At 31.0% G+C, this 12500-nt stretch overlaps 3 protein-coding genes and 1 long non-coding RNA gene across 22 annotated transcripts in view; 2 read left to right on the top strand and 2 right to left on the bottom strand.

Moving 5' to 3' along the window:
• LOC124953487 (syndecan-like) overlaps nt 1-6416 on the bottom strand; it is a 28469-nt gene extending 22053 nt beyond the window's left edge. Inside the window, exon 1 of the mRNA XM_047504951.1 lies at nt 6283-6416. Coding sequence (XP_047360907.1) covers nt 6283-6354 — 72 coding nt within the window. The 5' untranslated portion in view covers nt 6355-6416. The remainder of the gene's footprint in view (nt 1-6282) is intronic.
• LOC124953478 overlaps nt 6283-12500 on the bottom strand; it is a 12491-nt gene continuing 6273 nt past the window's right edge. For 11 of the 12 annotated variants that reach the window (XM_047504916.1, XM_047504927.1, XM_047504926.1 and 8 more), the window contains 9 exons: nt 12313-12408; nt 11987-12115; nt 11714-11797; nt 11333-11461; nt 11096-11224; nt 10374-10499; nt 9771-10083; nt 8357-8489; nt 6283-8202 (listed from right to left, as the gene is read on the bottom strand). In XM_047504916.1, the coding sequence (XP_047360872.1) occupies nt 8059-8202; nt 8357-8489; nt 9771-10083; nt 10374-10499; nt 11096-11224; nt 11333-11461; nt 11714-11797; nt 11987-12115; nt 12313-12408 (1283 nt within the window). In that variant the 3' untranslated portion in view covers nt 6283-8058. The remainder of the gene's footprint in view (nt 8203-8356; nt 8490-9770; nt 10084-10373; nt 10500-11095; nt 11225-11332; nt 11462-11713; nt 11798-11986; nt 12116-12312; nt 12409-12500) is intronic. The other variant, XM_047504925.1, reaches the window with a different exon arrangement.
• Nucleotides 9624-12500, top strand: part of LOC124953483 (protein scarlet-like) — a 14445-nt gene continuing 11568 nt past the window's right edge. For 3 of the 6 annotated variants that reach the window (XM_047504940.1, XM_047504944.1, XM_047504941.1), the window contains exon 1: nt 10291-10720. Coding sequence is in view for 1 of the 6 variants with exons in the window: in XM_047504943.1 (XP_047360899.1) it covers nt 10254-10284 (31 nt within the window). In the remaining 5 variants the exon portion in view is untranslated. The other 3 variants (XM_047504937.1, XM_047504943.1, XM_047504945.1) reach the window with 3 other exon arrangements.
• Nucleotides 10727-12500, top strand: part of LOC124953488 — a 2018-nt gene continuing 244 nt past the window's right edge. The window contains exons 1-4 of one of the 3 annotated variants that reach the window (XR_007102234.1): nt 10727-11641; nt 11720-11948; nt 12089-12243; nt 12319-12485. This is a non-coding gene — a long non-coding RNA (uncharacterized LOC124953488). The remainder of the gene's footprint in view (nt 11642-11719; nt 11949-12088; nt 12244-12318; nt 12486-12500) is intronic. The other 2 variants (XR_007102232.1, XR_007102233.1) reach the window with 2 other exon arrangements.

Genomic DNA, 12500 nt, shown 5'->3' on the forward strand with positions numbered 1-12500 from the left:
AAAAAAAAGAAAGGAAGAAAAAATAATAAAAGAAAGAAACAAGCTAATGTTTGTCGAAAAAAGGAAGAAAAGAAAAAAAAAAGAAATAAATAAAAAAGAAAAGAAAAGAGTAATTGATTTTTAATCGGATCTAAGAAGCTTTGGCCCACTTTTGATCCGCATCCGGTAAATATCTATAAGCCGTAATCACGAACAATACGTTTAAATATAAAATACTTCGGGGAGTTTTTTATTCCTTTTTTCTTTCTCTCTCTCTCTCTCTCTCTCTCTCTCTCTTTTTTTTTTTTAAATCTATCTGAGATTTCAATCTTATAAATGTTAGCCCTCTGGCTTTCTCGCTGATAGATAACTTTTTTTTTGTTTTTGATTTGTACGATAACGATCAAATGAATATCTTATACAACAAAGATCGGAGATAATTACATTTATAATAATTTTATCTTTCTGATAAAAATATAAATGAAAAATGTGAAACCTATAGTATAAATCGAACACTTTATTATTATTATTATTTCGGTAAAATTTATTAATACGATGTGATTTTATAATCAAATGTATTTGATGCTTAATAAAAACAACAATATCGAACAACAAGAGCAAGAACAAGAACAACAACAACAACAACAACAATAATAACAACAAAGTAATAATGATTATAACAAGCCTTGTAAAATTAGAATAAACAATGAAGAATCGAGATAAAAAAAAAAAAAAAAAAAAAAAAAAAAAAGAAAAAAAAGGGGGGAAGAAAAAATGGCGAAAAAAATGCAAATGTTCGTTTCACTTGTTTTTTGTTCCTTTTTTTTTTTTTTTTTTATCGAAAGATCAATAAAGAGGACATTCTCCTAGGATTAATAATAAAGGGTGAGAAAGAGAAAGAGAAAGAGAGAAGAGGGGGAAAAGGGTGAGAAGGGGAGGGGGTAATTCGACCAGATTGATTAGCCGTGATACCTCGTGTGCGACACACGCGCGCACGCGTGCCCTTCTCTCTTTGAACACACACAGACACGACGATGATCACGAATACTCAGTAGACGTAGACGCACACGCAAACCCACACGCAAACGCATATAGAAAAGACTGGCTCCCTCGCACAATCATTTCCATAGCAATTTCTATTCTATTTCCGTTGACGTGGCAATGGCGTTCAATTATAGACTGCAATATTGAGAGGCACGTTTTCCCAATAACCGAAGCGGCTCTCTATATCTCGATCGGCACGACGCGACCCAACGAACGACCGCCATGACGACGTTGGTCTATGGACACCAACTTGAATTGATATCGCGCTTATTTCATATCCTATTTCAACGAAAATTTACTCTCGTCTTATATGCATGTAAGTGTATATATATATATATTTATTTATCTATTTATTTATTCGTGATAAAAAATAATAAAAAATTCGGAAGACAATAATAAAGACGTACGTTATCCTTTTTTTCTCTCTCCTAATCTGTGCACGAATATAATATAAGTGTATATGTGTGCGTATATACGTGCACGCATTTGTATGACGTGATTACACAGGTTAAATCAAAGGTATTTAAGTGACATTTTTTTCTTTCTTTTTTTCTTCCTTTTCTTTTTTTTCCCCCTAATCTATCTGTGTGTGCTTGTATGACTTGTATCACGCGATAACAAAGGGTAAACCAAAAGTTTTTGGGTGACACTTTTTTCTTAATCTATCTGTATATATATATATATATATATATATATGCGTGCGCGTGTGTGTGTGTATGAAGGGAGGTCTGTGCTCGTATGGCTTGTATCACTTGATAAAACAGTAAACCAAAAGTTCTTGAATGACATTTTTTTTTTTTTTTTCTTTTAATCTATCCGTGATAATACATAAAGATGGGGTAAAAATTTCTGAACGATTTTAATAAATCAATCAATTGTTTACTCCTTTTTAAACGAATTACTTTTTCTTCTTCTTTTTCTTTTTTAATTTTTTTCTTCAGACACTTCATACCACCTCTACAGGCCTAAGTAATTCCTATGTATAATGCGACGATATGATACACTTTGTTCAATTTATAATAAGTAATGACGATCGAGAATTTTCATATTAATTATGTTACAATCGGAATTAACGATTACAATGTTAATGTTAATGGATATAATTAAAACTCCGTATAAAGTTCGTCGTACTTATTAATAATTCTCTGTTAAAATATATCTCGCATAATAAAAAACTGCGTGTAACCTTTAAAAAGAGAATAAAACTGGACAAATGATGAAAATTCTTTTTCGCCTTAAAAACATAACAAAACAAAACAAACAAAAAATAAGAATCAATTCTTTTAGAAGTCTTATCGTGCATGTAGCAAAAAAAAAAAAAAAAAAAAAAAAAAAAAAAAAGAAGAAGAAAAAGAAAAAATCCAAAGGATAATCAAAACCAGCATCACTAGCAACTCTCCACTGGATGAAAATATTCTTGTATATAAACCTCGATCGACAAAAAGAGATATTTTAATGACGTTCATTCGAATGAAAATTATTATCACTAACATTCATTATAATCCTTTTTCTTTTTTTTCTTTTTAATAAATATGATTGGAAAAAAGAAGCAATAAATAAATAAATAAATAAATAAATAAATGATCATTGATCCCGATTATTCGCCTCTCGTTTCGTCGCATCTTAAAACATAAAAACAAATCAAAAATAAAAAAAATAAAAAAATATAAAGGAAAACAACAAAGGAAACAAACAAACAAACAAGCAAGCAAGCAAACAAACGAACAAACAAACAAAAAGCAGAGACCATAAACGGGGTCGAAACGATAATGAACGTTCTCAATGTCGAATGGGGATGATATCGCGTGAAGGATCGCTGATCCTTCTAAAGGGACTATAGTCAAAGGACTTAGGTTAGGTAAAAGAGTTGATAGACAATGGGCTTGTCTTCTTCGTTAAACCTTCCCTACCTTTTCCTTCTCTCTCTCTCTCTCTCTCTCTCTCTCTCTCTCTCTCTCTCTCTCTCTCTCTCTCTCTCACACTCCCATACATAACATCTATATACATACATACATATATATATATATATACATACACTTTGCTCCATATACACTGGAATTAATTATATCCGTGACCGGGGCTCGTGACAAAGGGGTTAAAGGAAAGCAAGAAGAGAAGGAAGAGGAGAGGAGAGACGGGAAAGAAGGGACGAGAGAGAGAGAGAGAGAGAGAGAGAAGGAAGGGTGAGGTAAGGGGGTTGTAGAGAGAAGAAAAGGGAAGAGGGGGTTAGAATGAGAATGAAATATATATGCATGTGATGTAAAAGAGAGAAAAAGATAGACGGACAGAGGAATAGTGAGAGTGAAAGAGACATAGATAGATAGATAGATAGATAGATAGATATGAAGAGAGAGAATTGGAGAAACAAAGAGTAGACCAACAATTCGCATATTCGAAAGAGAGAGATAGAAAGAGAAAGGGAGACGGATGCACATAAACGAGACTTTCATATATGTATATATATGCAAGTCGGATATGCAGGAGACAGACTCGTTAGCCACTCGTCAAAACAAATCGTGCTCCCTGAAAATAATGTCTACTGTATACCGTATACGCATTTATCTCTCTCTCTCTCTCTCTCTCTCTCTCTCTCTCTCTCTCTGCATATATATATATGTATGTATAAATGTATGTATGGATGGATGGGTCGATGTATGTATGTATATGTGTGCGCGTATCAAAGAAAACATCGTTGGTGGCTCGTCGTCTTGACTTCGTATGATTCTTTTCCTTGTCTCGTACATTACCGTTAGAAACACGCTTACAGAAATTCTCTCACTCTCTCTCACTCTCTCTCTCTCTGTTTTTTTTATTTTTCGTCTTTCTCTCTCTCTCTCTCTCTCTCTCTCTCTCTCTCTCTCTCTCTCTCTCTCTCTCTCTCTCTCTCTCTCTCTCTCTCTCTCTCTCTTCGTCCATCATCTTTTAAGATCATCGTAGAGTATATCCTTACTCTCATATAACAATGCGCAATTGATCGTTACCGTATATCCAACTACTAAATGAAATAATAATGATAATGATAATGATAATAATGATAATGATAATAATAATATTAATAATGATATAACGAGTGCGAGAAAATTTATCTTGTCACGTATCAATTTTCAAGCTGAATTTAAATTATTTTCTGGAAGCGGGAAAACTAAAAAGGATAATACAATAATGAACAATAAATGAGAACGATTTTCTATTTGAGAATGAAATCCTTAATAATAATAATATATATATATATATAATACCGTGTATCGTGATACCATTTTTCTTTTACATGTAAATGATCGCTATAATAATAATTAAAAATTAAAAATTAATAATAAATATAATAGAATAAAGAGTGCGAGAAAATTTTAGTTCTTACGTTTGAATTTTTCGTCGTATTAAAATTATTTTCAGAGGAAAAACAAAAAGGAAAAAAAAAAAACAACGCACGTACACGGATATACACAGAGTATACAAACAAAACAAATTTGATGATAAATGAGAATATAATAATCGTATATAAAAATGGAATTGTTAGTTTTAAGATATCATTATATGGCAAATAGCATCGTATCAAGACAAAAATTTTTTTGGTCATGCGATTGATTATTATAAAAATTCGTAGAATTTCTTCGTATAATGATATTGTACGAGTTTAACCCCAAATAAGGAGATTATCTTGCGAGAAACTCGTCGAGTATATCCGAGTTCTAATTTCAAAACAGTAGCACTTTCCAGGTTGCATCAACTACGTACAAGATGGTCATCGAGGTCGACTTGGTATATCTCTAATCAAGGTCGAGTTTCTCGTATATATGAGAAACATCGTGTGTTATCTCTTATGATATAAATATAAAAGAAATAAATATCTCTTATAAGGATAACAAGGAATTAACGAAAGATCGTGGTCCGTATAAAGATGATCTTTAGTAAATTAACTTAGGACACGTAGTTTATTATTTTTTTTTTTTTTTTTTTGTTATTTTTAATCAAAACGTGATTCTTCGTGTCCAATCATCATGAATAATATACGTGCATATCGTACATATACAATTACGATCGTGTATTTATCATTGTTTACTCGTTTATTTCGACCTCGATGTCACGTACTTCGCCGAACGTTATCAAAAATAAATAATAAAAAGGAATATGAGAATGGAAGTTACAAAAAAATAAAAAAAGAAAATCAAAATATAAAATACGAAATAAAGGATATATGAAATTAAGAAGAGAGAGAGAGAGAGAGAGAGAGAGAGAGAGAGAAAGAGAGAGAGAGAAAGGAGAGAAAAAGAAAGAGAGAGAGAGAGAGAGAGAAAGAGAGAAGGAGATAGGGGGAAAGAGGGAGAGAGAAAGGACGAGACGAGGATCGACGAAATGAGCCGAAGATCGGATCGTCGTCGGCCCCGTCGCCATTTTCTAACTCCCGTTTGGAGTCCGCGGCTTCTCCCTCAGGTAAAACGTAAGACCACACGCGCGTAACGCGTAAGAAATTCAAATGAGATAAAAAGGAAAGAAAGAAAAAGAGAATGAATATCAGAATGAGAATGAGAATGAGAGAGAGAGAGAGAGAGAGAAAGAGAGGAAGAAAGAAAGATGCGTTGCGCGCGTGCCACAGTGTCCGCGTGCACACGAGGCTCGTACCATCCAAAGCAAAGGATCGTGAGAGATAGAGAGAGAGAGAGAGGAGAGAGAAAGAGAGAGAGAGAGAGAGAGAAAGTGCCCCCACCCCTCACTTTAGGCCAGGCCAGGGCAACGTGCAAAGCAACGAAGAAATCGCGCGAGACGCCGAATATCTTACGGCTCTTTACACACACACATACACACACACACACACACACATATATATATATATATCTATTCTAAAAAGTGTATCCATAGTTTCTTAAGTAAATGTTCAAAACGTCTCTTTCTCCCATTTCTCTCCTTTCCCCTATCGTCCTATAAGTCCTTTGTCCTATAAGTTAGGATTTCGTCCTACGATAAGGGTAGGATTTCGATGGGACACTATATATCTATATAACGTATATATTAATAAGAATATTATTGGACTTTACGTAATATAGTCCGCGAAAATAAAACGAACGTTTAACGAATGAAATTGACAAAAAGGTATGATTGAAACATGGGATAAGGGGGGAAAGAAGAAAAAAGCTGAAAGGACGTAAAAAAAATTATAATGTTAGGATAGAAAGTGATATTAAAAGAAAAAAAAAAGAAAAGAGAAAGAGAGAAAGGGGAAGAGAGAGAAAGAGAGAGAAAACGGTATGATCGTTCTCCTACCTCCGTAGCGGCGTTGCATTCCGTGAGAATGACGGCCGTGCTAACCAGAATCCACAATATCCTTCGTCTCATTTTTTCTATGTGTTTTCAGGTAGGCTCCTGTCGAGCCTGCAGCTGTAACGCCGTTTTCACGAGGGCGAATAAAGTACGATTTGGAGCCGCCGCGTAAGTCGCAGCCAGAAAAAGGAAGCTACGAAAAGCCGAAGGGAGCAACAACGCGACACACACCACACTGATCGATGAATCGCGAGACACTGAGGGCGCGACGATCGATCCGCTTTCATCGTTCTCCGGTGATCGCCATTTTTAACGATTGGTACGCCATCACGTGGCTCGCGTTAGTTCTATTCTTCGCGTTCCATGAGATCGTAGCGCCATCGCGGTCTTTGATCGAAGCTACGAAACTGTCGGTCATAGTAGAGCGGTAAATTCAAAGAGTTTTTTTTTTTTTTTATTTCAATCTTTCAAAAAACAAATATATATGTATATATGTAATGAAATTCAATTATTTTTTTTTTAAATAAGAATTTTTAAGTATCTTCCTTCTTACATGACGTCGTATTTTTTTCTAAGTTTTGTAAAAATCTAAGATTTTCATTGATATCTCGATTGTATTCTTCGATTTTATTACGCATTATGTTAACCTCCTTTTGCAAGTTTTTAACTTCGTTTTGCGTTTTTCGTTTGATTATCTCTAATAATTCTTTATCCTGAATAATCGATAAAAAGATTATATAATGTTCTCTCTCGATATTATCTATTATAATGGCCGCGGGAAAGAAATGTTTAAAAGCGTCGTTAATCATACGATATTGTCGTTTACCTTTTTGTAATAATATTCTGTTTCGTATGCTACATTTTCATCCAACAATTTATTATTCTTATATAAAGCATTGTTTTCTGTATTAAAATATCTATAATTGGCAAACAAATATTATTTCACTGATGTTGTAAAAGCAATTTTTTTTTTCTAACCTTAATATATTATCGATTCCAATCATTAAATATATTCATTAGACAAATTATTAATTACCTATAAATTGGTGGACTTATTACTTTACCAATGTAACGAAACATATTAAATTAATTAAATTGATTATTTTACTTCGAACTTCAGATTTAAAATACAATAGACCATAAATAATTATATTTGAGGTATCAAAGAAATCTATGTTCGTTTATTATCAACTTTGAACTTATTAATCTTTCAGAAACAAATGAAATTTATTATATCGATTTAACAATCGTTTTCCATTTTGGATAAATTTCAAATATTAAAAAACATTCTGCGTTATAATGGCTTTTATTTCAAATAATTACTGTGTCTGTTACATTATTGTTTGAAAATTGAATATATTAGCGTATTATTTGAAAATATATATAAATCTATTAAATATAGCAATTTTTTTCAGACAAATCTGTTAACTATTGGTAACATACTGCCGAGATGATTTCTCTTAATATTCAATAATTATTGATAAAGCCAAGTTCATTAAAAATAATTAATAAAAACTATTGAATCTGGCATAGAAAAAAGAAGAAAATTCTTGATGTTCTAGTGATCATACTAAATCTTAACATCATTTATAAATATATACTTATATATATGTATATATATAATTATATACATTATGTATATAGTTATGTATATTTCATACATAATTATATACATTATGTATAAAAATATAAGTATATATTTATATACATAAATCTATACATGATGTAATATTAGCTGCATCCCTTTATAAATCTTGTAAATATAGACGGACAATATATTTATTGTTCTTCAGGAGGATTATGTATTTCAGTCATTCTTGCATTATGACGTTCAATAGCTTCTTGATGACGGCGGATTTGTTCCTCATGGAAAGCAATTTCGTCGCGAATACCTTCTCTCAGCTTTCTTATCTGTTCCCTTTGCTAAAATAAGGAGAAAGGGCAAATTTATTTATTCCTTTCTTTTTTTCTTTCTTTTTTTTTTTTAACGTACGATTCTGACAAACAAATCTATCATAATACAATATTGGAATTTTCTTAAGAACATATCAGATGGAACTTCCATTGTTTAACAGACCTGATTATAAAAGAATTGTTCTTCATGAGCAATTTCCATTTGTCCAAAAGCCCCTCCTGCTGCTCGGATAGAACCAGCACCGCCAGTGCCTCTGTTTGCACCAGAACCAGGGTCGCCAGTCATTCTTGCTTGACTGAAATCAAATATTTTGTTTTAAATCTTGAAAATGTTTCCACAACAATATTGTAAGGATATAAATCAACAACCATTCTTATTTAATAACTTAATCACATAGAACTTAGTTGTTTATTAGGTACAACTATGACTTAATAGTCAGAATTAATTGTCATCAAAAAGAAAATAGAAACACCTGAAGAGAAGTAGTAAATATTTTTTACTACAATGTTAAAAATAAATTAGAAATCTATAGTTGGATCAAATTCAATCTTTAATTAGATTCAAAGTTATTTAAATAGAAAAGTAGAAGCATAAACAAACATTTGGCAATGAACATATTCATAAATATAGATTAGAATGTGACAAAGAAACATTTGAGAGTAAACATATTCTTATATATAAATTACAATGTCACAAACATAAACATTTGATAATAAACATATTCCTAAAATTAAATTACAATGTCACAAATATAAACATTTGATAATAAACATGTTCCTAAATATAGGTTACAACGTCACAAACACATTTAAAGTCAAATGGAATTTTTCTCTTCCTATATATATATATATATATATATATATACACACACATCGCATATATACATTACATAATATTTCATTAATAGGTAAAATCATTTCATTTACGTCGAGAGAAATAAGAAAATAATATGGAAATTATTTTAGAAATAATGGTTTTGAAGGTTATGGGTACATGCACGTTAACGAAAAAGAAAAAGGAAAAATTTCGGACTGTTCGAAAAAACATTTTTAACAAAATCAATAATTATTAAATATTATTTAAGAAATATTTTTTTATATACCTGGAAGCAGAAATATTCCGCGAAAATGCAGTAATGATTCGTTGCATATTTAACAATGTTCTTACTTTTAAATTATTACTTGACAAATATTACGTCTGACTTATCTCAACGCGTATTACTTTTCGTTTGCACTATCGAGCAATCCCTCAAAACAAATCGATTTTAATGAAATGAAACCTTGCGGGAAAAATTTTCATTACTTTCTAAAGATTAGTTCAAAAAATGCCCGATGGTGGCGCTGAACGTACCGGCAAATTTTATTCAGCTATCTATATATACATCTTTACTCTGGTTAATCTATATATGTACATACACACACACGCACACATACATCCGTACACACATTATATACACACATAAATATAGTGCGTATTTTTATTTTCATATCGTTACTTTGTTATTAAGAATAAAAATAAAAGAGATAGAAAAAAAGAAGAAAAAAGAAAAAAAAAAGAAAAAAGAAAAAGAGTTAACCTTTTGTAATCTGATATATTCATCTCGACCATCATCTCCTTCAGTTCCGCCATTTTATATTCGCTCAAAGCAACTCGTTTTCGCATTTGTATCGTTTCGAGATTGCTTTCCATTCGTTGAATATGAATTTGATTTTCTAGAAGTTCGGTTTCTAATAAAAACATTTCGGTCTCCTGGGCTCTCAATATATTTAATCTTCTTAAATGTTCTTCCTCGGCGAAAATTTGTTCCGTGAATTGTTGCGAACGATAATCTGTTCTTACATAATGATCATCTTCTCTTATATCGGTCTCCCTTCTTCTATTGAAACGTACTGAAAAAAGAAAAAGGAAAAAGAAAAAAAAGAAAAGAAAATGCAAATATAAAAAAAGAAAGAAAAACAAAAAAAAATATATATATATATGTATGTAAGGAAACAAAGGAAAGTATAAAAATAAAAGATAAGAAAATGAAAAATGAAAAACAAATATGGAGTAACAATATATGAGAAATGTTATATGTCTATGTTTTATGTGTAAGTGATTATTGTTACTATTACCATTAATATTACTATCATTATTATATTATTATTATTATTATTATAATTATTATTATTATTATTACCATCATGTCGGCCTGCTTCGGCCCTCGTCGATGATCTTGAGTCAGTAGAACTACTAGTTTGTCTCATAGGTGATCTTTCCCTTATATCAGGTTCTCTTATTCTAACTTGTTTATCCGAGAAAAGTACTTAAAGAAAAAAAGAAAAAATTAAACAAAAAAACAAATAAAATAACAAAAGGAATGTCGATATACGAAAAATATGCATATATATTGTATGTAGGTGTGTACGTATACTGCATCGTCATCGAAGAGAATGATCACCAATGATGCATCATTCGTACAGTTTTAAAGCAACAAATTTGAGGAATGGATGATGTCACTGCGAGAACTATTCGACATTTCATAGCGTACGTTTACGTTATTATTATTATTATTATCATCATCATTATCATCGTATGATCCCCTAACAAAGACAAAAATCTATTCGCCGTAAGTGGGAATAGATTTGCATCGACATAAAGTAGGGGGTACAAGTCAAAATATTCGACATCTCGTTGCACGTGATCAGTTTGAACCAAACGAAATATTCCTGGTAGTTTTCTCTCTCTTTCTCTCTCTCTCTCACTATCTCTCTATTTCTATTTCTCTATTTTTATTTCTCTAATTTTATCTCTCTATTTCTATCTCTATGTCTATCTCTTTCTATCTCTCCATCCCTTTGTAACACGCGGTATACGTACTTATTTATTTATTTCATAAGTTAAGATTATCATTATTATTACCACGATGTTGAGTTGATAAGTTCCGCGGCGATGATCTTATTTCGGATTCATTTATAGACGATCTTATATTTCTTTCTCTTATAGAAGGTTCCATCATTCTAGTCCACGATTCCGGATAATATGATTGTACTTGAATGAAAAAAAAAGAAAAAGAAAAAAATAGATGTATCAAATAAAAATAATAATAATGTGTATGTACTTATATAAATTTTTTTTTAAAGGAATTATTATTATTACCATCAGGTAGGTTTGGTAAGAGCCTTCGTGCTGGTTTTACTTCGATTTCACTTTCGGTCCTTCTAATTCCTCTATTCCTAGCAGGAGATTCTCTTATTCTAATCCACGAATCCGGATAGTACGGTTGTACTTGAAATAGAAAGGAAAAGAAAAGAAAAAAAGAATGAAATAAAAAAAAGTATCAAAATAATAATTAAAAAAAAAATTAGGATAAAATAAAATAAAATACAATAAAATAAAATAAAAAGAGAAGAAATTAGAACAAACGTGAAGGGAAGTAATTTGTATAAGAGAAACGCATTAGTTAAGGTATTAACTAATTTAACTTTGTTAAGGGATTATAATAAAAATTATTATTATTATTATTATTATTATTATTACCACTAGGTGGGCTCACTAATTTTCTTGCTGATGAAGGTCCTGGTCTTACTTCTATATCACTATCGATTGTTCTCGCAGGAGAATCTGTTTCATATCAAAAAAGTAAATATAAAAATAAAGCAAGGAAGAAAAAGAAAAAAAAAAAACACACACACACACACACACAGAGACGTGAAATAGAAAAAAACGTGAAAATCAATTAGTATAAAAGGGGGTTATATGTGTATGTATACACGTATGTATTTACTTTGTAAAAAGGATAATTATTATTACCACGAGATAACCTTGGTAAAACCCTTGGTGCTGGTCTAATATCACTATCGGCCGGTTTCATAAATACATCTGGTTCCCTTATAATAGACTTTCTTGTTCTAGGCTGTGGTACCGGGTGATACGATTGTACTTGATAGTGGAAAAAAAAAGAAAAAAAAAAAAAAAAAAAAAAGGAAAAACCGAAAAAAAAAAAAAAAAGAAATAGAAACAAACGTGAAAGAACAATCGATATAAGAGAAACGCATGAGTTTATGTATGTATGTACTTTATAGAGAGATTATTATTATAATAATTATTATTATTATTATTATTATTATTATTATTACCATGAGGTGGGCTTGATAAGGACCTTCTTGATTCTTTTTTTTCCCTTATAAGAGATTCTTTTATCCTAAGCCATGATTCAGGGTAATACGGTTGTACTTAATAAAAAAAAAAAGAAAAAAAAAAAAAAGAGAAGTATAGAACCAAAGGTGACAGAACCGTTTGATAAACATGTGTAAGTGTACTTTAT

The sequence above is a fragment of the Vespa velutina genome, chromosome 12 (assembly GCF_912470025.1).
Source record: "Vespa velutina chromosome 12, iVesVel2.1, whole genome shotgun sequence".
NCBI lineage: Eukaryota > Metazoa > Arthropoda > Insecta > Hymenoptera > Vespidae > Vespa > Vespa velutina.